This window comes from Monodelphis domestica, chromosome 1 (genome assembly GCF_027887165.1).
Source record: "Monodelphis domestica isolate mMonDom1 chromosome 1, mMonDom1.pri, whole genome shotgun sequence".
Lineage (NCBI taxonomy): Eukaryota > Metazoa > Chordata > Mammalia > Didelphimorphia > Didelphidae > Monodelphis > Monodelphis domestica.
Window position 1 is genome coordinate 314134634 of NC_077227.1, and position 25262 is coordinate 314159895.

At 37.1% G+C, this 25262-nt stretch overlaps 1 protein-coding gene across 2 annotated transcripts in view; it reads left to right on the plus strand.

Moving 5' to 3' along the window:
• The window catches only part of RAD50 (RAD50 double strand break repair protein), a 102271-nt gene that overhangs the window by 39163 nt on the left and 37846 nt on the right, over nucleotides 1-25262 (plus strand). For both annotated transcript variants that reach the window (XM_001366157.5, XM_007473444.3), the window contains exons 13-17: nucleotides 7172-7347; nucleotides 7804-8041; nucleotides 12756-12945; nucleotides 16122-16248; nucleotides 25019-25212. In XM_001366157.5, coding sequence (XP_001366194.1) covers nucleotides 7172-7347; nucleotides 7804-8041; nucleotides 12756-12945; nucleotides 16122-16248; nucleotides 25019-25212 — 925 coding nt within the window. The remainder of the gene's footprint in view (nucleotides 1-7171; nucleotides 7348-7803; nucleotides 8042-12755; nucleotides 12946-16121; nucleotides 16249-25018; nucleotides 25213-25262) is intronic.

Sequence of the window (25262 nt, forward strand, 5' to 3'; positions counted from 1 at the left end):
ATAGCAACCTGGAGTCTTTACACTAGGTTCAAGATCTTTGTATTGGCTTAGAAGTGCATCAATCCATCCTGGATTGGTTTATCTTTGGCCCTATGCAATGGCTCTTTTGTGTGTATCTTGTCCTGGAATCAGACAGAATCATTAAGCAAAGTCCCATAATTTTTTAAAAACAATTAGTGGCATCATTTTTATAGTCTCAAGCTTTTGGGGCATGCATTAGCAAATGTATTTTAAACTTATAGTACTGAAATCAAAAAGTTAAAGAAAATCTTAATGCTGGTAACATGTGCTTCAAATATAAAAAGGAGAGAAAAAATAAAAAACTGAAATTGTATATTGCACATGCAAGAAAAATATAATAAAAGAGTTTTAAAAATTCAAAAATATAGCTTATAATCATTGACACATGGTGTCAGATAAGAAAAAATATAGCATACAAGGCTTTCTCACCAAAAATGAGATCCATTTTCTCTTGTGACAAGGAAATCACTTTAAAAGACTGATATATATCAATTTAAGGTCGCCAAGGAATTCAGCTATGTAATTCCTAAATGAAAACTCAAGTCAGCAGTCAACCTTTTATGGAGTTTAATTACAAACAGGAGGAAGAAAGGAATTAGAGATAGAGAGAGGGAGAGAGAAAGGGGAGAGAAGGGAATAGGGCTTAAATACCCCCTCTGTTTAGGCTGGGCCAAAAGGCCCAAGCCCTTAGATAGCTGGGGCAAAGAAAAGAGATCAGTCCCTATTACTCACGTGACCAAAATGGAGAAACAGTCTCAGAGGCCCCCACCTTCAGCTTCCTTCAGAGCAAGCTTCTCAGAGCACACTCCAACCACTCAGGCAAACTCCTCAACCACCACCACCCTCAGTCTTCAGACCCCTCTCTCTTTAAGGAAACCATCCAAGTTGCCTCCCCTCAGTTCTCCCATCTACCAATCACTGTCCATCAATTTCCCTGTGCCAATGGAGGCTCTAGCTTAACCCAGGACCGCCCAGAGGTCTCTGGCTTTGCACATGTCTGTTGAAGGTCATATTTTCAAATAATTAAATCTTTGATCCTTTGCTATAGCCCTTCCTAAATCCTGTTAACCTGAGTAGGGTAGGCTTTTACAGCCAGTTAAATAGAAATTTTGATCTCGCCCAGGTGAGGATCTCAGTGAGATTAGAGGGCATCCTGGGAACTAGAGCAAGGACTTCTGGGGATTGAAGTCCGGGGTTCAAATCTCCATTTTTACATCAGTCCTCGTCTTTCTTGATTTTTGTAGCATCTGACACGACTGATCACACTCCTAGATACTGTCTGATTTTACATGATACTCCTCTCTTGGTTCTATTCTTACCTGACTTCTCCTGAATCATCTATATCATGGCCCCTAACTGTGTACATTTCCTAAGGCTCTTTCCTTAATACTGCCTTCTCACTATACTCTCTCCCTTGGTATCACCTTCCATAGGTTTGATTATTATTTCTGTGTAGATGACTCACAGATCAATGTCTTCAGCCCCAGTCTACCTCCTGAGAGATAGTCCCACATTATGAGTTTGTCTATTGGACATTTCGAACTGGATGTCTTATAGACATCTCAAACTCAACATGTCCAAAATAAATCTTTACTCCTAACTTCCCTATTTTAATTGAGAGAATCATTATTCTAGTCTCCCAGGTTCACAACATTCCTCATATATCCTCACCCTGCACATCCACTCATTTGTGAAGTCTTGATATTGATACCCCCTAAGATATTTCTTTATATGACTGTTTCTGCCTATTTACATAGCTACTACTTCAACCCCTTGTTTCTCCTGGACTGTTGCAGTTGCATACTAATTATTCTTTCCGTTTGAGAGCTCATCCATTCCAATCCATCATTCAATATAGCTACTAGAGCTCAAGTGCAGGTTTGACTGTATCATCCCCAGTAGTTCCCTATTGCTTTTGGGATAAAATATAAGTCCCTTTTTTGTTTTATAGGGCCTTTCACAGTCTCATTCCTATCTTTTCAGAATCACTTTATATATTAATCTTTTATATACATTATGGTCTAGTCAAAACTATCCTTGTTCTTTATGTGTAGCACCTGTTATTTTGATTTTTAGGAAAGGGAGAAAGAAAAGATATACATAAGGGAAGAATCACATATCAAAAAATTGAATTTATTAACAGGTAAGGGAAAAGTTTTGGGAATGGAATAGAGAAAGGGATTGGAGGTTGAAAAGTTTCCAATACTGGTGCAATCACAGTAACATCAGAACAAAGTTCAGTCATTTCCTGTCCATCCAAGTTTGCATCTGCTTGAACTACATGGTATTCCCAGGATTTTGCATTTGCATCTGCTTTTTCATTACTCCCTTTTGTCCTTATATTCTCTATCTTGGTATCATTGTTCTCATTTACCATTTCATTATCATTATCCAATTTACATTCTTCACTATTTTCCCTTATTTTACATTCATTAGAATTTTCTTCTAATTTTACATTATAATTTTCTTCTTCCCTATAATTATTACAACTAATTACAGTATCTTGTTCATCTATATCTTCATTAATCTTACTACCATTATACTCATTTTCATTTACTCTCAATTCATTATCCCTTGATTTATATACAGAAGAACACTGGGTAAACCTTCATAAGGAACATGCTCCCTTGCTCTGATTACCCTTTTTATTATATTTATTTTATATTATATTTAGGCCTTGCTCCAGACTTAATCCAGTCCTGCATTGTGCTCAGATCTAGTGCTTGAGGTCCCTGACAGCAGGCATTTTGACACACATTTCCATTATTTCTTCTTGAGTAGTTATTATTATTCCAGCCATTATTGTTATTATTATTATTCAAGTTATTATTGTGTTCCAATTATTTTGCCTATTAAATCCTCCATACCTATTCATTTGTCTTGCAAACTGACCTCTGTAACTACATTCCTTTACAAAATTACCAATTTTATTGCAGAGGAAACAATGTTGGGGACCTTATCTTCTATACTTTGGTTTATAAAAATTATTATTAGGCTTCATTGATCTTAATGCAGCCACTGCCTTAACCTCTCTAATCTCGCTTTCTCTAGCTTTGCCCTTATAAAAATGGAGATTTGAACCCATAAAAATGGAGATTTGAACCTCAGACTTCAATCCCCAGAAGTCCTTCCTCTAGTTCCCAAGATACCCTCTAATCTCACTGAGATCCCCACCTGGGCGAGATCAAAATTTCTATTTAAACTGGCTGTAAAGTCTACTGAGGTCTCTCTTCCTGCTTCCACTTCCAAAGACATGCGTCTCTCAAGATGTAGAAGTGATTGGGCCTTTCGGCCCTCCTAGGCACTTGCTTTCTTATTTTGTATTTTCTTTAATTCTTAATCTTTAATAAACCTCATAAAAATATAATACTTCTAGCACCCTCTACTTCTTTTAATTTTCTTTTAAGATCTTCTATCACTGTATCTCTCTCCTCATATTTATCCTCACTATCTGTGCACAAATATGTAGCCTTTCTTCTAATATCTTCCAGTTCCATCTCCTCCCAATCAGGATAATTGTTTTTAAAGAATAATTTTATTTTGGTAATAGCACTTTTTACAAAGATTTTCTTTATATGTACTATCATTCCTTCTTCAAGAACAGACATGTTCAGATATATTTCTGCAGCTTCAGTGATTCGTTCTAGGAATGATATAGGTATTTCAATGGGTTTTTGTTTTATCCCTTCAAATTTGGACCATGCCTTTGGTCTCTTAGTATGTCTACCCATGACCTCTAATATTGCCTGTCTACATTCCTTCATTGTGTCATACTGGACTTTGTTGTTCATGTCAGTGTCATTATAATCCTGCGGCCGTGGTTTTAACAAGGGATCCTGCCTAGTTTCCTCTATGAACTTATATCTCTCCTTTTTTGTTAAAAAACTCATTAACAGGGCAAAATCATTGTAATCAGGGTCAAATAACTCAATAGCCCTCCTCATTTCCTTAATGACCCTATTAGGTTCATCCACAAAGGCAGGTGTTCTTTTCTTTATCAATTCCAAGTCTTCTGGTGTGAATCTTTTATGTGTTTTTACTTGGAAGATCTCATCCCTTGAAACTATTGGGAGATCTCTTAGGGGAAATAAGGTAACCATCCCTTCAGACTCTTCCTTCTGTAATCTATTTAGATTTCCAGTTGCCCAATTAATTTCTTTTGCCCCACATTCATATCCAGTATTCATAAACCTTTTATCCTTTATTATACACTTCCATCTGGTGCAGTTGTTGTTTCATTTGTGTAACCATTTGTTTAAGCTAAGAATCTTTAGTTAACCAAATCATCATAGCATTAAACCATTTGCCAGTAACAAACAACATCACTCTACACTTATAGAGACATATATGGGGATATGAGACGAGACAGTTTGCACAGTGATTTTCATGCAGGGTTTCATCCACTGATAGTCCAGACCTATGTAACATACTTTGGGGAAAAGAAAAAATGCAATATGTGGGATATGCAGAACACACTCCCATAATACAACCAAAAGATCCATTAACATGTCCCCAGACATGTTTACATTCATAGTCAACAGTGTATGTACAATTGAATTTGTGTTGTTATACTCCACTGTGTTCAACCTATTTATATTCCAGCAAGAAAAGGGGGAAAATTTTTTCAGAAAAAAATCCAATATGGCCAGTTAGACCATGTGGAAGAAGGTTATTTAAACTTTAAATTTCTCTCCCAGTTCATTTAGAGTCTCAGAGTTCCACTGGGCCCCACTGTGGAATGTTTCATTTGCTGAGTACTAGATGGAATATTCCTGCCTAAATGACTCTTGGCTATTTTTCCTATATTAAATCTATATTCCTAAGGCTTCTTAACGTAGCTAACTCTGACAAACCATTATTTTGATTTTTAGGAAAGGGGGAAAGGAAGGGTATACATAAGGGAAGAATCACATATAAATAAAATTGAATTTATTAACAGGTAAGGGAAAAGTTTTGGGAATGGAATAGGGAAAGGGGTTTAGCATCTACTTTTACCCACTATATTTACTTATCTAATTAAGCTTACTCTGACTAACTAAAGACCATCAAGACAAAATTCTCCAGCAAACCCAGAATCTCACACACACAGAGTCAATGGTTGGTCAGATATCAAGAATCCAAGTTGTGGTGTTCTCAGATGGTCTCAGCAAAGTAAAGGTCTGCTCTCTATTAACTGTCCAGCAGAAGACTGGAGATTCCTTTCACCCACAGCCAGTTGATCCTCAAAGGCCAGTTGCTTGATGGATGGATTATCAGGATGTCTCAGCTACACACCTTTCTCCTTCGCCTTTCAGCTCCAGACTGTCAGTTGGCAATCTGCCCCTTGGAACTCTGACTCAACCAGTTCAGGAAAGATTCTGTCTCAAGACTTGGCAATCATTCTCTTGCTACTTTTACCTTCCCTTGCTACACACCCTATCTGTCATCTTTGTACCTATACATTGTTTATTCCTTATGCCTGGAATGTACTCCCTCCTGAATCCTTTACTTCCTTCAAAGGTCAGCTTTATATATGAAGCCTTTCCTGATGCCTATCCATCAAGTGCCAATATCCCTCCTTCCTGAAACAGCTTGTATTTTTTTTGAACTTATTTTTTAACATTTACTTTTATTCTTAACTTGATTCCCCTCCCCCCAAAAAACCCCAAATAAAATGGAAATTTGCTTATATAAACAGAAAAAGAGAATTATACATGGTACTGTGGGTCTCTATTATATTTAGATTGCTTTTCTTTTTAAGTATATGATAAATTCAACCTGTAGCTTTTTTAAAAACCAGTTTACCTTCTGTCTTAAAATTATACCAACTATTGATTCCAAGGCAGAAGAGTGGTAAAGGCTAGGCAGTGGCAATTGGGATTAAATGACTTACCCAGGGTAACACAGCTAGGAAGTGTCTGAGGCCAGGTTTGGACCCAGGTCCTCCTAATTGTAGGCATGACTCTCAATCCACTGAGCCACCTACCTGCCCTATTTCATCCTTTCTTACACTATAATAATCCTCTTTTATACTCATATACCAGAATTTATTTCACCATTTCTACTAAATGGATACTTCCTTAGTTTTCACTTTACTACTACAAAAAGAACTGCTACAGTTTTTTATATGTAGATCTTTTTTTCTTTTGACCTTGAGCTAAGCCTAGTAAAATATATAGATGGGTTACTTATTTGTTATATACTCATATGTATGACTATATTGTCCTAACAAAGAGTGACTATTTCATTTTTGCCTTTATAGCTCCATCACCTAGCATAGTGCATGGCACAGAGTTAAATGGGGATTAAACTTGGATGGAAAAAAAGTTATCTCTTATTTTCCCTAGCCTCTAACTGAAATTTAGCATTTCTTTCAATTGCTTAAAAATATCATTCTTAGAAGGGATCCATAATCTTCACCATGTCTAGAATGGGAATTTTGGGGAGTCTTGATATAGCAAAATGTACCCCCTTTAATCTACTCAAATAATCAGAGAGGCCAGGATATGGTGCAGACAGATGCTATTTTGTTGTATATTGTGCTTAAGTCAGGGACTCAGAGGCAATGCCCAAAGATACAAATGAATTCCCCAATTTATCGGAAACTAATATAATATCCTCCACCTGTGCAAAAGAGTGCCAATTAAAGGTTTATGTGAGAAACTGGGAGGGGGAAGGGAGAGTGAAGCTATATCTAGTTAAGCTAATGATTTAAACTTAATCTCTACTTAGAGTTTCTACTGTTAGCCAGAAATACAGTGAGAATAATACACTAATATTCACTCCATAAAACCAGACTGTTGAAGGGGTCCATGACGCAAGAACCACTATAGTGAATATTTATTCAAAAAAAAAAAAAACATTTGTTAATTGATTGATTTACTAGATGGGTTGCTATTTCAAATGTACTAACCACTGTTTCTTTATCCCCTGCTAACCTGGCCAAGTGCTTCCTTTTTTTACTAATCTACTTTTTAATACCTTTTTGCCTATTTTGTTCAGCCTCCACCCCATCAAGGAGTATTTATTCCCCAAATTATTTCTTTGATATGTATTTTTTAATCTTTCTTTGATATATATTTTTAACCATATATCTTAAGTGATTCTAGTCCTATTTCTTGCCTAATATGTCACAGATCATGTTTTAAAAGTGGATCCATTTCTATTTCAGCAAAGAACTAGCTTCAGCAGAACAAAATAAAAATCACATCAACCATGAACTCAAACAGAAGGAAGAACAGTTGTCCCAATATGAAGACAAGCTATTTGATGTTTGTGGGAGTCAGGATTTTGAGAGTGATTTAGATAAGCTAATGGATGAAATTGAAAAATCTTCTAAACAAAGAGGTAAATTTTATAATTTTCAAGACCATTTGAAAAAAAATATGCTTAGAATTCCCTTTATCATACTTTTTCCTTAAATCAATAGTAATTTACACATATAAGATTTAGGAATCTTTGACAAAAGAAAATTTTAATGAGGGAATTTTAGATCTTTTTAAGGAAGAGGAGAAAGGAATAAGTATTCATAGAGCTCCTATTATGTGCCCAGGCACTGTGCTAAGCATTTTATAAATATTTGGCCCTCACAAACAACCATGTGAGACAAGTGCTATTATTATTATCCACATTTTATAGCTGAGAAAACTGAGGATTTTAATACTGTATTAATTCAAGGAATTATAAACAATCATATTCATTGTAAAAAAGAGGACAACTTTGATGTTTCCCCTTCAGATACCACCAAACCTAATTCAGAAAATACCATACTTAAGAAGTTTTATTTTCCTTTCTTAAAAATAGCAATGCTTGCTGGAGCCACAGCAGTTTACTCTCAATTTATTACTCAGCTAACTGATGAAAAACAGTCGTGTTGCCCAGTTTGTCAGAGAGTTTTTCAGACAGAGGCAGAACTACAAGATGTGATAAGTGATTTGCAATCCAAGCTACGCCTTGCTCCTGACAAACTCAAATCAACAGAATCTGAGCTGAAGAGAAGAGAAAAAAGGCGTAATGAAATGATGGAGCTTAAACCAATGAGGTAAAAAAATTTTTTTTCTTATACTAGCAATATAGGTATAAAAATGTAACCATACAAACCAATTTTTGTTAGTCCTTTCTAAATTAAAATTTAAGTGAAAAAAATGAAATTGTCATTCTTTTTTTTCATCCAGAATAAAGGATTAGATATCCTGGTAAATTCAGTAGGCTGACATTCATTGCCTCATGTTATTATTTTTATTGTTAAAAAAATTCTATGTTTTTAAAAGTAAACCCTTTTTTATGGAAAGTTATTAGTCATAAAGCAGGTAAGCTTTTATGCTGAATTCTTCAGAATTGTTTTCAGGATCTGTATTTTTCAAAATAAAAGTCAAGTTGACAAAGTTTTTATTTTATTATTATTATTTCTTTTTTTGAAAAATCCTTACCTTTTGTCTTAGAATTAATGTTGTATATTGGGTCCAAGGCAGAAGAGTGGTAAGGACTGGTCAATGGAGGTTAAGTGATTTGCTCAGTCATATAGCTAGGCAGCATCTGAGGCCACATTTGAACCCAAGACATCCTGTCTATAGACCTGACTCTCAGTCCATTGAGTGACCTAGTTTCCCTTGACAAACTCTTTATAAAGAGCTTATTATGGCAGAGAAGCAGGAAGGAATATGGCAGGGTTCCTCTCTTGTCTTTGTTCCTCTTTGTCCCAAACAAAATAATACTAAAAACTCCAAAAGGATCTAGAAAATGCACCAGACCAAAGCTTAATTGGGAAGTCCATAAGAAAGTCACAAGGAATCATTTTTCTGACCTAGGTCAGCATGGGGTAACAAAGATATTTATAGATTCAAGGGTCAGGATCCATTGAGAAGTGTGTTATAGTCAGTCTGTTCATCCCATCCCAATACTCAGAGTGAAAGGGGACTGATCAATGATGGGGCATCTTATCAGGCAGCAGGAACAGGTACAAACTGATAGCTTTGCCACTACTCAGTTATGGGTCACAGATCCAGGGCAGACTGAGGAGAGGACTGGGCACAGAGGTGGTTTTCCTGAATAAGGAGAAGCCACAGGCTCCAGGCTATGAGGAACAAATTCAGAATCAAACAGCAACTGTGTGGCTCTGAAGTCAGATATGAAAAGCAGTCTCAGATCTAGCCTTTAGCCCAATTTTAAGCCTGCAGGCTTAACCAGGATAAAAATCCTAGAACAAAGGGGACCTTGTTCTGAACCAGCATAGAGATGAAGGTAGTATTCTGTTTTTAAGCTCTAAAAATGATTTAAAAAACCAAATGAGAGTAGAGTGGATAAAATAGAAATGAGAGTAATGAAAGAAAGAATTAAAAAAGGAATTAGGAATTTGGCACAAGAGATAAAAAAAACCTTGCCCAACCAATACATTTCTTGAAAATTAGAATGGAGCAAATAAAAGCCAACGATTTCATGAGATGGTAAGAAATATTAAAACAAAGTAAAAATACTGAAGACATGGAAGAAAATTTATCTGACTTGGGGAAAGCTAGGTAACTCAATGGATTGAGAGCCAGTCCTAGAGATGGGAGGTCCTACATAATATTGGTTCCAAGTCAGGAAGTAAGGATCAAAAAAAAAAGTGAAGGATAACAGATGGATAGCCTCAGTGATGCCCTGGTTACCCATAGAATTCTTAAAAGATTGATTAGGGAGGAAATTCAGGAAGCAAAGTGTAAGGGTGAACATTTTCATGAAGATCAATGAAGGAAGAAACAGAAGTAATTTTGTCATCACATCAGACTAACCACTTGGACAAAGAGAAAATAGACTAGTTCAGGAGATTATCCAGACATGCTGGAGCTCTTTGCCAAAAGCAGAGATTTGCCTCCCCACTCATATCTCCATCGACCCTTGTGATTGAGCAGTTGTTTTTCTTCTGTGTTTCTACTCCCACAGTTCTTTCTCTGGATGTGGATAGTGTTCTTTCTCATAAGTCCCTCAGAATTGTCCTGGATCATTGCATTGCTTTTAGTAGAGAAGTCTATTACATTCACTTGTACCACAGTGTATCAGCCTCTGTGTAAAATGTTCTCCTGGTTCTACTCCTTGTTCACTCTGCATCAGTTCCTGGAGGTTGTTCCAATTCACATGGAATTCCTCCAGTTCATTATTCCTTTGAGCACAATAGTATTCCATCGCCAAAATATACCACAATTTGTTCAGCCATTCCCCAATTGTAGGGTATTCCCTCATTTTCCAATTTTTTGTCACCACAAAGAGAGCAGCTTTGAATACAAAGAAGCAAATTTATACTTAATGTGAGGAAAATTTTTCTAATGTATCCATAAACTATCCATGTCCATATTGAAAGCTATCTATTAAGTGGAATGGGCGGTCTCAGAGGTAATGGGCTTCCCCCTCTTTGGAAGTCTTCTGGCAAAGGCTGGATGGCCACATATCCAACACTGATTGAATAGATTGTAGTAGGGATTCCTTTTCAAATCTGAATCTACTAGATGGCTGATGTTGTTTTTTCCATTTTTAAGGTTTTTTAATTCTGTTTCCTATAGTATCTACCTAATAAGGTTACTACTGTGTGTAAGACATTTAGCAAATTTTAAATCACTCTATTATATTAAGAAAGGACATTTATAAAGTATTTTACATGCATTTTCTCAGTTTAGTGTCATAACAATTCTGAGAGATAAGTGCAAAAGATATAATAACTCCTGTGTAACAGATACGGAATGTGAGGCTGGGAGAGGTCACTTGGTTTGTCTAAGGTCACATACTTTGGAAAATGTTGGAGTCAATTTTCAACCCAAATCTTCCTGACAAGCCCGGCACTCTATTTACTATATCATGCTTCTTTTTAAATAAAAAGATTTCTGCTTGGGTTCAAAAAACTCAATTCATGAACTAGAAATTTGGAGAGAAGTGGCTAGCAGTTTATCTAAAAATGATATGTGAATTCAATTCAGTCAACATTTATTTAGAATCTACTATGTACCAGGCATTGTGCTAAGTGCTAGGAATACAAAAAGAGAGAGAGTCCCTGACCTCAAAGGGCTTCCAATCCAATAGGGTAAATGACATGAAAGGAAGCTGAAAAGCTGGGAGGCAGGGTGAGCATCCACCATAGGATATTGGGTGCCATGGTATGGTGTTCTCAGTAGTTGAAGCCAAGCAGAGCTACTGATGGAAGAGTTACCAGAAAGGTTGTTATAAAAGAAGGCTTTGGGGGCATTTAGTGCTCTACTTCCTCTTCCCCACCCCTCTAGTCAGGGGGGAGAGGTAACTGAGGGTGAAGTGAGAAGGTATTGAGTACCCAAACTGCCATATCAGTATGAGTTGAGCCTAATTTGGTAAATTGAAAAAGCTAGTTCAACCATAGATTGCATTTAATGAGGCCATGTCAAGAATTGGTCCTTCTGTACTCTGCTGTGGTCAGAGCATATCTTGATGGCTATTTTCTCACTACTGTATTTTGGGTTTATGTCAGTATCTGCTGAAAGACATAAGCTAGACAATGACCAGAGGTCAATAATTAGGATAGTAAAGGGTCTTGAAGTCATGGCCAGATTAGTATTGATTGAAGGAAATGGGAATTTTTAGAAGTAGTATTAAGAGAGATTCAGCTATTTTCAAGGATTATGTTCACATAAGTCTTCATTTGTTCTGCTTGTCTACAATAGGCAAAACTGTTGGCATAAGTTGAGAAGAAACAAATTTAGTTGATGTATGTGGCTTAACTGGGTTTCCATCCCCACACTATTTAGTGATACAATAAAAGACTGGGGGTTCTATAGAGAGGACCAGGCTTATTAAGGGCATCTGATTGATTCCCTGTCTCTGATGATCATGAACAAGGAGTCACCAGACTTTGACTAATCAAATCCACATTATGGAAGATTCTATAATGAAAGATTATAGCTATGGAGGAGCATGCCTATCTTTTTTTTTTTAACCCTTACCTTCCATCTTAGAATCAATACTGTGTATTGGTTCTAAGGCAGAAGAGTGGTAAGGACTAGGCAACTGGGGTTAAGTGACTTGCTTAGGGTCACACAGCTAGGAAGTGTCTGAGGCTACATTTGAATGCAAGACCTCCCGTCTCTGGGTCTGGCTCTCTCTCCACTGAGCCATCCATCTGCCCTTGAAGAGCATCTCTAGAGCAGGGACAGTTTGTCACAACAGATTAATCCCCCAAAATATGAATTATTGCAAAGTGCATATCTGTGTGTGGGGGTGAGAGAGAGAGAAAGAGAACTCCTACTCTTTATACAGAAATGTTTGGCTTGGTTGAAATAAAGCCTTCAGGGTACTCTTAACCATATATCTTCTGTATGTGGCTCTTATTAGAACCCTTTTGTTTAAAAAAAAATCTAATTAGTTAAATGGAAAAGAAGAACAATATACACAATATCTGCAAAACTAAAAGGCAGCTATACTCTGATTTACTTTAATGATCACTTGGTTCCAAAGATGATAAAACACTATCTACTTTCTATAGAAGGGTGGATGACTCTAGGTGAAGAATGTCTGTATATAGTTAGATGTGTTTATTGTGTTTGATGAGTTTGCTTTACCATTTTTCTTTTTTACAAGGAAAGGTTCAGTGGGAGAAGAAATATATTGGGAAATGGCCACATTATCATGCTCTTTAAATGAAAAAAAAAAAGAAATGTATCACAGTGCCTTGTTTGTAGTAGATAATTCAGTAAATGTATGTTGAATATAATTGTTGAACTAAACTTTTGCTTTGAGCTTTATTTTATTTTTTTATCAAGACAAAGCATAATTGAGTTGAAGGAAAGAGAAATACCAGAGTTGAGAAATAAACTACAGAATGTGAACAGAGACATACAGCATCTAAAGGGCGAAATTGAAGAACAAGAGACACTCTTGGGTACTATAATACCTGAAGAGGAAAGTGCTAAAGCATGTTTAACAGATGTTACTATTATGGAAAGATTACAGGTATGGAGAGAATTGTGTTTGGAGGTCATGATAATACTTCTGTATAATTTTTAATAGTTCTTTTTCCTAGTTTTTAAATTTCTCCTCATCCTTCTCATCAAATGTAATATACTCAGTAACTTATAGGTCATCAGTCCCTCATGCTAACCTTTTGGTTTGCTCTTATCAAATCTTTATCTTGTTCTTCAATTCTTTTATTCACCCTATTGACCTCTTCCAGCAGTTGATTATAGATAAATTTTATATGAAGAGGAAGTGGCCAACATAGAGTGGTTTTAAATGGAAATACTGAAAATAGAATTTGTTCTTGATTTTTTAACTCTAAAAAAAAAGTCTCATTGAGGACCTCTTGAAATACTTTGTAGTACAGTATATTCTGTTTATCCTCATAGCCATAGCTTTATTTTTTAATTGAAAAATTTTATTTAATTAAATAATTTTGGATATTTTTCCATGGTTACATGATTCATCTTCTTTCCTTCCCCTCTCCCCCCATAGCTGATGCGAAATTCCACAGGGTTTTACTTGTGACATTGATTAAGACCTATTTCCTTATTATTGATAGTTGCACTAGGGTGATTGTTTAGAGTCTACATCCCCAGTCATATTCCCATCAACCCATGTGATCAAGCATTTGTTTTTCTTCCATGTTTCTACTCCCACAGTTCTTTCTCTGAATGTGGATAGCATTCTTTCTTATAAGTTCTTCAGAATTGTCCTGGCTCATTGCATTGCTGTTAGTAGATAAGTCCATTACATTCGATTGTACCACAGTGTATCAGCCTCTGTGTAAAATGTTCTCTTGGTTCTACTCCTTTCACTCTGCATCAATTCCTGGAGGTTGTTCCAGTTCACATGGAATTCCTCCAGTTCATTATTCCTTTGAGTACAATAGTATTCCATCACCAACAGATACAACAATTTGTTCAGCCTTTCCCCAATTAAAGGGCATCCCCTCGTTTTCCAATTTTTTGCCACGACAAAGAGCATGTCTAGAAAAATTTTTGTGCAGTTTTTTTCCTTATAATCTCTTTGGGGTATAAACCCAGCAGTGTTAGCCATAGCTTTATAATCTCTACATGATGTTTAGCATGTAGGTAATCGTACCTTTTTTTTAAAAAAGACTAAATGTTATGAATGAAGAAATGACATCTTCAACTTTAAAAGGATCTGCTAGAAAATAAGGGGATTATGATGCTTTAGCAAAAAGAGAATTAGTTAGTTTTAAATCAGAACTAGAACTAGAAAACAGAACTTTACAGTTGTATTCTTTGGCTTACCCTGTATAAAAATGAAATACCTTTCAATTTATTAATAAATGTTAATCAGCTTCCTTTATCTATATTTTCCTTTGTATGTCATTTGCATTTCTAATACTTACAATTTAATTTCTAATATGTACAATTTAAAATCCTAAAAATTAAACTTGTAAATCATGCATCTTTGAGTTATACCATCAGAGCAAAAGTTCTGGCTGGTTCTACCAAAGCAAAAAGCCAAAGAGTGGACTGACTGCATGACAATCATTCTAAAACCAGCCTATGTCTCTCCACTTGTTTGTGATTAAACTCCTTGAGAAAGTAATTTTCAGTTTGAGGACTACTTTCTCTTCCCTTATTCTTTTTTAATAACTTTTGCATCCTGATCTCTGACCTTTTCATTCAACTGTAGTATTGCTCTTGCCATAGTTTCTAGTGATCTCTCTTTTTTAAACTCACTTTCCATCTTAGAATCAATACTATGTATTGGTTCCAAGGCAGAAGAGCAGCAAAGGCTAGGTAATGGGGGTTAAGTAATTTGCCAAGGGTTATACAGCTAGGAATTATCCAAGGCTGAATCTGGACCTAAGACCTCCATCTCAGTTCACTGATCCACTTAGCTATCCCTCTCAGTGATCTCTTTAATTATCAAATCTAATGGCCTTTTCTCAATCCTGGTCCTTTCTGATCTCTCAGCAGTCATTAACACCATTGTTCACCCTCTAGATAGTTTGCCCTCTAGGTTTTCATGACATTCCTTATTTTTGATTCCTTTCCTATCTGTCCAATTGTTCCTTCTCAGGCTTCTTTGCTAGATCTTCATCCAAGTCATAGCTACTAATAGTGAGTATCTCCCAAGACTCTTATCCTGGTTCTGTTCTCCCCTCTGTACTATCTTGCTTGGTTGTCTCATCAGTTCCTAGGAACTGTATCAATGTAGGTGATTCTAAGATCTCTGTATGTCTGGTTTCTCTCCCAAGACTAGACTGAACCTACTCTCATTTCACCAGTTACTCTTGAACACCTTGAAGCAGATATCCTGTGGACATCTCACTCACATATCCAAAACACGTTATCTTTCTTCTCAGACCCTCAACTCTTCCAAGCTTCTCTCTGATTACTGAGGGTACCATCCTCCTCCCCATCAGGTGTCTTCCTGAATCCCTCACTCTGTCCACATCCATTAGTCTTTGGCCATGTGTTGTCATTTCTCCTTTTACAACATCTCTAGTAAGTTGGCCCTTTCTCACAAAGCCTCTGCCCTGTGACAGACCCTCATGGTGGGACTATTGCTGATCTCCCTGCCTAGGTGTCTACTCTAATCCACTTTCTCCTCAACTGCCAAATTTTCCTAAAATGGATGTCTGACTATTTACTTTCCTTCCTGGCTCCCTGTTCAGTGGCTTTCTATAAATACCCTCTTTGGCTTTTAAAACCTTTCATGAACTGGCCTCTTCCTAATTTTCCAGTCTTCTTACTCTTAACTCCCTTCCATGTGCTCTTCCATCCACCTTTCCTGGCTTTCCTGCTCTTCTTTGCATATGACATTGGCTCCATCTCTTCCCTGTCTGCCCACCCTGCCTACATTGCTTTCTCTCCTTCCTCTCTGCTTCTTGACTTCCTTCAGTTTAAGTCCCACTTTCTGGAGGCCTCTTTCTGTGCATGCAGTGCCACTCCACCTGTAACGATTTCCTTTTGCGATTATCTTCCTCTTGCATATGCATAGTTAGCTTCTTATTCTCTCCCTCATTAGAATGTGAGCTCCTTTAGGGCAGGCACTATGCTTTTGAATTTCTTTGTATCACTGGCATTTAGCAGATATCTATTCTGTTATACCTGTTCAGTTGGAAGATTCTAAATAAGAGAACATACTCACTATATAAATATTTTTAGTGAAATAACTTTATTATTTTTAAGATGGAACTTAGAGATGTTGAAAGAAAAATTGCACAACAAGCTGCTAAGCTACAAGGAGTTGATTTGGATCGAACTGTTCAACAAGTAAACCAAGAAAAGCAAGAAAAACAGCATAGATTAGACACAGGTAAGACAGAAAATTCAGTTTTCCCAAAATGTTGACTTTCATTATATAAAGCACCCCTCTACCCTTTCATCATTTTTCCCCAACAGAAACTTTTATCCCCTGACTTTCTTCAATTTGAAAATGATCAATCAACTAAAATAGTTACTCAATTAAGTATTTATCTGGCACCTAAAATATGCTAAATGAATGGGATATCAGTATGAAATATAGCATAGAATTCTATTGAGGAAAGCTAAAAAGAAAACTCCTCTCTCATATAATCTTTCTAAAGCTTTATTGAAAGCTTTAGAGTTTCCCCCAGCTGAAATTAACTAACACTTTCACTTCTACTAATTCCATCAACCACCATCATTCATGAGAGAGAGCCCCTTTCCTAGCTGTGGGATTGGTCCTTATATAGACCAATCCTGTGCCCAAAGTAGGGGGAGCATGGCCCCTCACTAGAACAGGATTGATCCAATTCAAGACCAATCCCACACCAGGAAGTAGGAGGGACCCCCCCTGAGGCATGCTGAGGGATGCAGCTGTTTCCCCTCCCCCCCAACATTTTGAAACTCAAATCTCCCTATGATCCTTTGGGAGACCAATCTCCTCACTAAATCATAACAAACATAACAGATTAAAGATACATTCTTGCAAGGGGAAAATACAACTACCTGGAGATAAGGAAACAAAAGGGAAACAAAAACAAAACTATTTATTGGAGGTAGACCCCTTTTGCACAACAAAGTATATATAAAACAAATCCATTTAAACAAAACAAATTAATTTAACCCCCCAAAGTCCAATTTTTGCAATAATAAAAGATCTGCTCAAGATCTCCTGGAGCAGCATGCGGTCTCCACAGGCCTCTCCATAGCATCCTCCACAAGGAGTTCAGTCTCTGGATTCCAGGAGGCCACAAATATCTTACCCTTAAAATAATTTAAACTTTTTCATATAAAATAGAAAACACATTTCCATCTGAGGAGGATATAAAGAAACATTGGAATCACACACAGATACACGACTTAGGTATGAGGCATATGAATCATTGCCAATTAGAAGCATCACAAAAAGCCAAATAACTATTGGATGAAAATGTTAAATATCCAATTCCAAATCTGATATGTAAAAATTCTAAATAAGGAAAAATAAAAGCATAACAGGTCCTTTAATAATGGCCTGATTAAAGTAATTTATGTTCAACATCATGCACTTACCCACTTAGCAGCCAGATCCACAGTCAACCACCACAGCATGAAAGATGGAAATGGGACTAGATTTTATTCCTTGGTCTGATCTTTCTTCATTTATCAGGGATAGGGGAACCAGAACAACCAATTATTAGGTACTTGATAGAAAGTATTTCAGAATGAGTATGGTACAAGGAGTCCTGCGTCTTAACATATGTCAAGTACTGCAACCTTGAGTCTCACACAAAATTCAAGTTCTTTTGTATTGGCGCAGAATTTCATCAAACCCATCTGGATTGGTTTCTTCTTGACCTGTGTGCTCTTTTGGCACTATTCAGGTTAAAGTCTATGCTTCTTTGGCACTATGCGGATGAAGGCTGTGCTCCTTTTTGATCCCATTTCCTTGAATCAAACATATTCATGAAACAAAGTCCCATAATAGTTAAAGAGTCAGTGGCAGTTTCAATAGTCTAAGGCTTTTGGGCAAGCAGTTACATTTAGGACTAATGGACATTCTAAACCTACACTACTGCAAAATCAAAAAAATCTTTAAAGATTGATATGTGCTTTGGAAAACTCAAATACCATGTTGCACATGCAAGGTATAAAGAAATGCAAGGTATATAAAAATTAAAATTATATATTTTACAATCAATGACATTCAAAAAAATATATCTATATCCATATCTATTCCAATTAGTGTCACTTAAAGAAAGGTAGAATATAAGTTTCGTACCCAAAAATTTAGATCCATTTCCTTGTTAACTTAGCTATGATCCACAGTGCAATTGCAAATGATTTTCTCAAAGTAAATAGGTTTACAAAACAATAGGCAATGGACACATTCAAAGAAAATTTCAATTTTTCAAAATACAAGTATATCAAGTTATCATTACAAGTTTTCTGTCCAATTTGTTCTTCATGGACTTTTACAAAGGTATATGTTCAGGGTCAAATATAGGATGTTAGAAATATATATCCAATAGCAAAAATTACAATAGCTATATAGCAATAGTTCTCAAAGCAAACAATTACTCCAATATAACAAGATCAATATAATTACTTATCATTAGTAGAAAGTGCTCTTTTGACATGGGAGCAATATTATAGATTAACTAACACAAACTGTTTAAATATGGAGCCATAAATTTTTCCCTTCAAAGATTTACATTAATCACAATGTATGTCTATTTTGTATATGTGTATTTATTGTAAAGGCTTCAAATACTGTAAGTCATTTTGAGGTGCTTTTGGGGTTAACTTTAATAATGATCCAAATTTCTAGTAATTTGGATATTTCATTATGCTTATTAACCAGTTTTTATCTTTCTAAGAGAATCTTTTCAATCTCTTATATATACTTACAATATTTTGTTGGAAGGGAAATATTCCTTTTCAATTTCTGGCATTAAGACATCAGGGTCTGGGAAATCAAAGGCTGTACTCTCTGATTCCAGTGCTCTAACCCCTTTCACACCTTCATAAAGATCGTTGGGTATTTGGTGTGTTTGGGGATTTCCTTGGGCTCCTGTAAGCTGAGGGTCAGTCTCACCCTGAGTACAGCGTGCACGAGCTCTACTTTGGATATATTGTGGTTGGTTTGAGTTATCATTTGCCAAATTAGATTTGGATGTGGAGTGTTATTGCCATAATTATTAGGATTTCTAAACGTGTTATTATTCCTGAAGTTATTATTTCTAAAGTTATTCTGAAATTATTATTCCAAATTGCCTGCTTCCAATTCCAACAATTCATAATTATGTGACCCCTTTTGCACAGAAATGGCACATTAACAATTGATGTATGGATTCCTGCAAAGGGACAATAGCCACTGCTTGAGCTCCTTTCTCTTGTTTACCAAGTCTTTCTATTAAGGTTTTTAGATCTTTCCATAACTCTGGTACCAAATCATTTGTTTCCTCAGTTTTTTGTTCATGGCCTTTAGAAACATATTGCAGCCCTGCGCAATTCCTCTAGGTCCATATTAGTCCAATTTGGGCAGTTAGTTTTAAAATAGTCTTGGACCACTTTAGAGCAGTTGTTCACAAATTGTTTCCGTATTTGCCGTACATTCCTTTCTATGGTGAGGTCCACATCTATATACCTTTCTCCTAGTTCAATTAGTCTGTCCATAAATTGGGAGCATGACTCATCTTCAAATTGTTTTAAAATTTTCAAATTTGGTCCATGTTCTAGGCCTGTCAGAGCATTCATGCATTGCCTTTAGTAATGGCTCCCTGGCACAGCATAGCTACAAATATTCATCCTCATTATTATAATTCCATTTTGGGTTGTGTTCAGGCCAATGAACCACATTCCTTCCTCTAGCTCTGCTAATGAAAATAATTTTGCCTTTCTCCGTTCAGTCAAAAATGCCTGGAACAAATTTTGTACATCCTGATAAGCAGGATCATATGTGTGGAATGTTATCCAGGGTTTTGATGACTACAATTGGTTCATCTTCAGATGAGGGAATATTTTGTTTAAAATTTTTTATATCCTGGGGAGTAAAATGCATGTGGTGCCTTAAGGTCACCATGGTTCCATTTGTCTGTAATGTGGAATTTCCCTTAAGTGGAAAAGGCCTTCATATGTTTCATGTGCGGTCCTAGTCTTTGTAGATTTTTGCATTGGTACCGAAAAAATAAAGGGAGGAGGAAGGAGAGGAACAGGGTCCAAGGATGGGCAGAGGATGGGGGCTGGGACAAGGGGCAGGAGATGGGAGGCACTGGGAGAAGGGGCAGGGAGGACAGGGTGTCTAGGAGCTGCAGGAGCTGTGAGAGGAGAAATTCCATCTGAGGTATAGGTAGAGAAGGATCTTCCCTCTGAGATGTAGGTGGAGCGGGGTCTTCCCGTTGTATGTGAAGACCAGGCATGGATCTCTTTAAAATCTCCAGTTGGGCTTGCATTTGGGCCTGCATTTGAATCTGCATGTTAAGCAGGCAGGCCTCCTGCCATTTATTATTGAGTGTTAGAAGAACTAAACCACCCAATATTAGTAAAAGATTTATAGAAAGGAAACCTTCTAAGACTAGCAAAGAAAACCAGTCTGAACTCCAGGTGACAAAAGGCTGTCCATCAAGGTTTGCAACATTGTGTTTTATTTGTGAACTAGAACAGAAAGAACAAAACAAAACAGCAGGTGAAGGTGCAAACCACCCCCAGGCAGGAAATTGGAGGTTGCATAGGGTGGGAAGACCTTAAGAAAAATTCACATGAGGAGCAGGGAGCCCAGGGATTGCCCAGGCAGGAGGGATGAAGTAGTGGGGGGTGATGGGGCCTCAGTTGAACCCCTAAGTGGAGAGGCTAGCCAGGAGGGCAAGGCAGGAAGAGAGAGAGAGAGAGCGCTAGGCTGGAGGTTTTAAGGAGGGAGAAGGCAGCTGAAAAAGCTGGGCTGGAAGAGGGAAGGGGGGGGGGGGGCGGAGAAATTGGGAAAAGAGCACTGAGAAGGTCTCAGCAGGGGAGCTGAAAACTCAACTCTGCAGGGGGCCTGGAGGGAAGGAGGAGGTGGAGAGAGAAGAAGGGAGAATAGGAAGGAGGAAGGGGATAAGGGATAAAAGGGAGTAGATGGAGTGGAAGCTAGGTAGCAGCTTCCCGCCTTTTTCATGGGTGGGAAGGGCAATGAACCCAGAAGATTCAGGGCATGGGGGGGAGGGGGCTCCTACTTACCTGGGGTCCCTTCATAGGTTGCTAAATGTGGAAACCTAAAAAAAACAAAACAAAACTACTCACTCTAATCTTTCTAAAGCTTTATTGAAAGCAAAACCAACTGGAATTTCCCCTACCTGAAATTAACTAAAACTTTCACTTCTACTAACCCCATTCACCCCTCATTCATGAGAGAGAGCCCCTTTCCTAGGTGTGGGATTGGCCCTTTTATAGACCAATCCTGTGCCCAAAGTAGGGGGGCATGGCCTCTCCCTATTATGGGATTAGTCCAATTTAAGACCAATCCCAGGAAGTAGGAGGCATGCTGAGGAATGCAGCTGTTTCCCCTCGCCCCCAACATTTTGAAACTCAAATTCTCCCTATGATCCTTTGGGAGACTGATCTCCTCACTATATAATAACATAAATCATAACAAACATAACAGATTAAAGATACATTCTTGTAAAGGGGAAGATATCTGGAAAATTATTTTTATTTGTTTTTTTTATATGTGGATAGGTAGACAGATAATGAATGTTTCTATTTGAAAAGGAACTGTCAAAGCTTCATAGAGGGTATGGCACCTGAGGTGGACCTTTAAGGAAGAACAGGTTTTCCATAGGTTGAAGATACGGAAATGGCATGTTCTAAGGATGTATCTGTGCACTTTCATAGAAAAGGGAAGAAAGCAGAACTAGTAGTCTTGTTTGGCCAGAATATAGGCATGTGAAGTGGAGTTGAGTAAAATACAGGCATACCTTGCAGATATAATGAGTGTCATTCCAGACCACTATAATAAAGTGAACATTGCAGAAAAGCTAGTCATATGAATTTTTTGGTTTCCCAGTGAATATAAAAGTTATCTTTATACACTACCATTGTCTATGTGTGCAATAATACTATGTCTAAAAAACCAATGTACATACTTTAATTTAAAACACTTTATTGCTAAAAATTGCTAACCATCATCTGAACTCTCAGTGAGTAGTATAATCTTTTTGTTTGTGGAAGGTCTTGCCTCCATGTAGATAGCTGCTGACTGATGAGGTTGGTAGTTACTAAAGGTTGTGGTGGCTATGGCAATTGCTTAAAATAAAACAATCATGAAATTTGGCATTTACTTGAACATTTAGAAGCCATTGTAGGAGTTATTAATTAGCCTAATTTCAATATTGTGTCTCAGGAGATAGGGAGACCTGAGATGGGGAACTGCAGGATAGTAGAGCAGTCAGAATGCACAGAACATGTATCAGTTAAGTTCACTGTTGTATTTGGGTATGGTTTGTCGTGCCTCAAAACAATTAAAATGGTAACATCACACATCACAGATCATCATAGCATATAATAATAATGAGAACGTTTGAACCAGTGCAAGAATTACCAAAATGTGACACATTGTGAGTACATGCTATTGGAAAAATAGTACCAATAGAATCGCTTGATGCAGGGTTGCCACAAACCTTCAATTTATTAAAAATATACATATATATGCAGTAACTGCAGTGCAATAAAGTGAAGGTTATAAAATGAGGTGTGCCTGTAATTCTGGAAAAGTAGCTTAGAGCTAGTATATGGAGAACCTTAATAGCCAGGCTAAGTAGCCTTTATTTCAAAAAATACATATCAGACATAAACTATATAAATTAATAAGCACATACTGTGTGCACAGCATACTGGAAGAGAGATGATGATGTAGTTACTTGCTTGTCTCTGATGTGTTGAGGGAAGTGTTACACAATGGTGCAGATCACAGTTCATCCATGCCCTTTCATCCTAGGCAACTCTTGTCCATGTTCTCTCATATATCTTCCAACTGTAGAACACTCAGTTTTCTAGGTGCCTTATTGCACTCTTGACCTTACACAACTAGCAGTGTTCAGTTATCTGTCCCTCAATTGGCTGCTTGACAAGCCTTGTTGTTGTTCAGTTGTATCCAATTCTTCATGACCCTATGGACCATAGCACACCAGGCCCTCTGTCTTCCACTCTCTGCTGAAGTCTGTTCAGGCTCATGTTTGTTGCTTCCACGACCCTATTCATCTCATCCTCTGCTTTCCTTTCTCCTTTTGCCTTTAATCTATTCCATGATAAACTTATCTTATCAGATACATTGAGTCCAGGATGTCTGTGGGACATCTACTTTAAAGTATCCAGTTAGCAGTTGATGACATGGGACTGGAGTTTAGGAGAGAGACTAGAGCTAGATACATATATATCTGGGAATCTTTTGCAAAGGGATAGGTGTTTAAATTTATTTGTGGTTGGACTCTGAATATGTATATAGATGGTCACCAGGGATTTAATTTCTAAATCCCAAAATGAATTATTAAAGTAAATGGAATTTATTGTAGTTTATTTACAATAGAGGGAAGATATTAAGGAAGAGAGAAAAGGGGGGAGAGAGAGAGAGCGAGAGAGTGATATAACTCTGGCTTCTGCTGATACCAGTTAGAAATTCTAAGCCCCAGCCAGGGGAAAAGAGTCTCAAGATGATGGGCCTTTCCTGGAGGCTTCACACTCCAGAAAGGCTGGGTCACTAAGTTAGCCTTTCACTCACCAATGGTGACCATCTAAAAAAAGAAAATAGTCTAAGGTCTCCTGCACAAGTTCCTCCAGGGTTGAATTCCTCTTCCAGTCTCTCCTCAAGTGTCTGTCCTCCAGTCTTTACTACAAGTCAGAGTTCTTCCATCTCACTCAAATCGAATCAAATCTCTCTCTCTTCTGGCCTCTGGTCCTTTTTTTAAAGATCTTTTTCTCTTGTGTCACCTCCCCTAAATTTCACATCTACCAATCACAGAAGACGCTCTGCTCTAGGACTGCCCAGTCAATTCTAATTCATTACCCACTATCCCACACAGAGGTCACAGACCTCCCACCTCATGATTAAGTGGGAGATTTACACCCTTGGTGATCAGATATAACATGGGCAGATCCTCCCATTCAATTTACCTTTCTGGGGATTAAATCAACAAATAGAAGATTGCAATTCAGTCTTCGCAATCAAGGAAGAGCTAAGTACCTTCATTGTTACAATCAGAGGAGAACTAAATTCAATCTTCACATAGTAATTGAAACTATAGTATCAGATGATATCCCCAAACAAGATATTATGGAAGGTAGAAGAAAAGAGGACAAAGTGCAGTTGGGAAAGTGACTTAGATGAATAGCCGCAACGTAGCTGAAACAGTGTAATAGTGTAATGAGATAGGCTGGAAGAGATCCAAGAGGGAGGCCATTAAGGATACAAGTTAGAAGGATTAGTTGTAGAAGAAAGGCCCACCTATTCTCAGAGTCTAGAGTAAAAGAGGAGAAAAGAGGCAATGGGGTTATCTTTGACTTCTCACTCATGTTTTCCCCACAGATTCAGTTACATATTGTGTCTTGTTGAATCTACTTCCACCACAATCCCCTCACATAATCAACTTTATTTTCCATCCTCATTACTTCTCACCTGGACTATTTCAGATATACTTTATAACATAAAATTGGTTTTCTTGATATTTCTCATATACAACAACAATAATAATAATAGCTTGTATTATATAGCACCTACTATGTAACAGATAGTTTATAATATGATTTCATTTGATCCTTACAACACTGTGAGATAGGTGCTGTTATTATCTCCCTTTTACAGTTGAGGAAACTGAGGCAAGGAGCTATTAATTTACTTGCCCAACATCATTGGATTTGACTTGGGTTTCCCTAATTGCAAACCCAGAATTTGTCCACTAGGCTATCAAGCTGCCCGTATCAAATGTAAGTTCCTGGAGGTTAGAGACTATCTCATTTTTGCCATTGAACCTCTGGTAGCTAGCACATATCAATTACTTAAATGCTTTTTGACTGGTTAATTAATGGACTTATAATAGTTTTCCTTGATTTACAGTGGTAAATGTTGAGTAATACCATATTTTTATCTTCGATGTCATTTGTTTCCTTTGTAGTTTCCAGTAAAATTGAGTTGAATCGTAAGCTTATACAGGACCAACAAGAACAAATCCAACACCTAAAAAGCACAGTAAATGAACTTAAATCAGAAAAACTTCAGATATCTAGTAATTTGCAACGTCGACAGCAACTGGAGGAGCAGACAGTAGAGTTGTCGACAGAAGTTCAATCCTTACATCGAGAAATAAAAGTAAGAATGTTTATATAAATTGACATAAAACATATGTAAAAACACTTAGG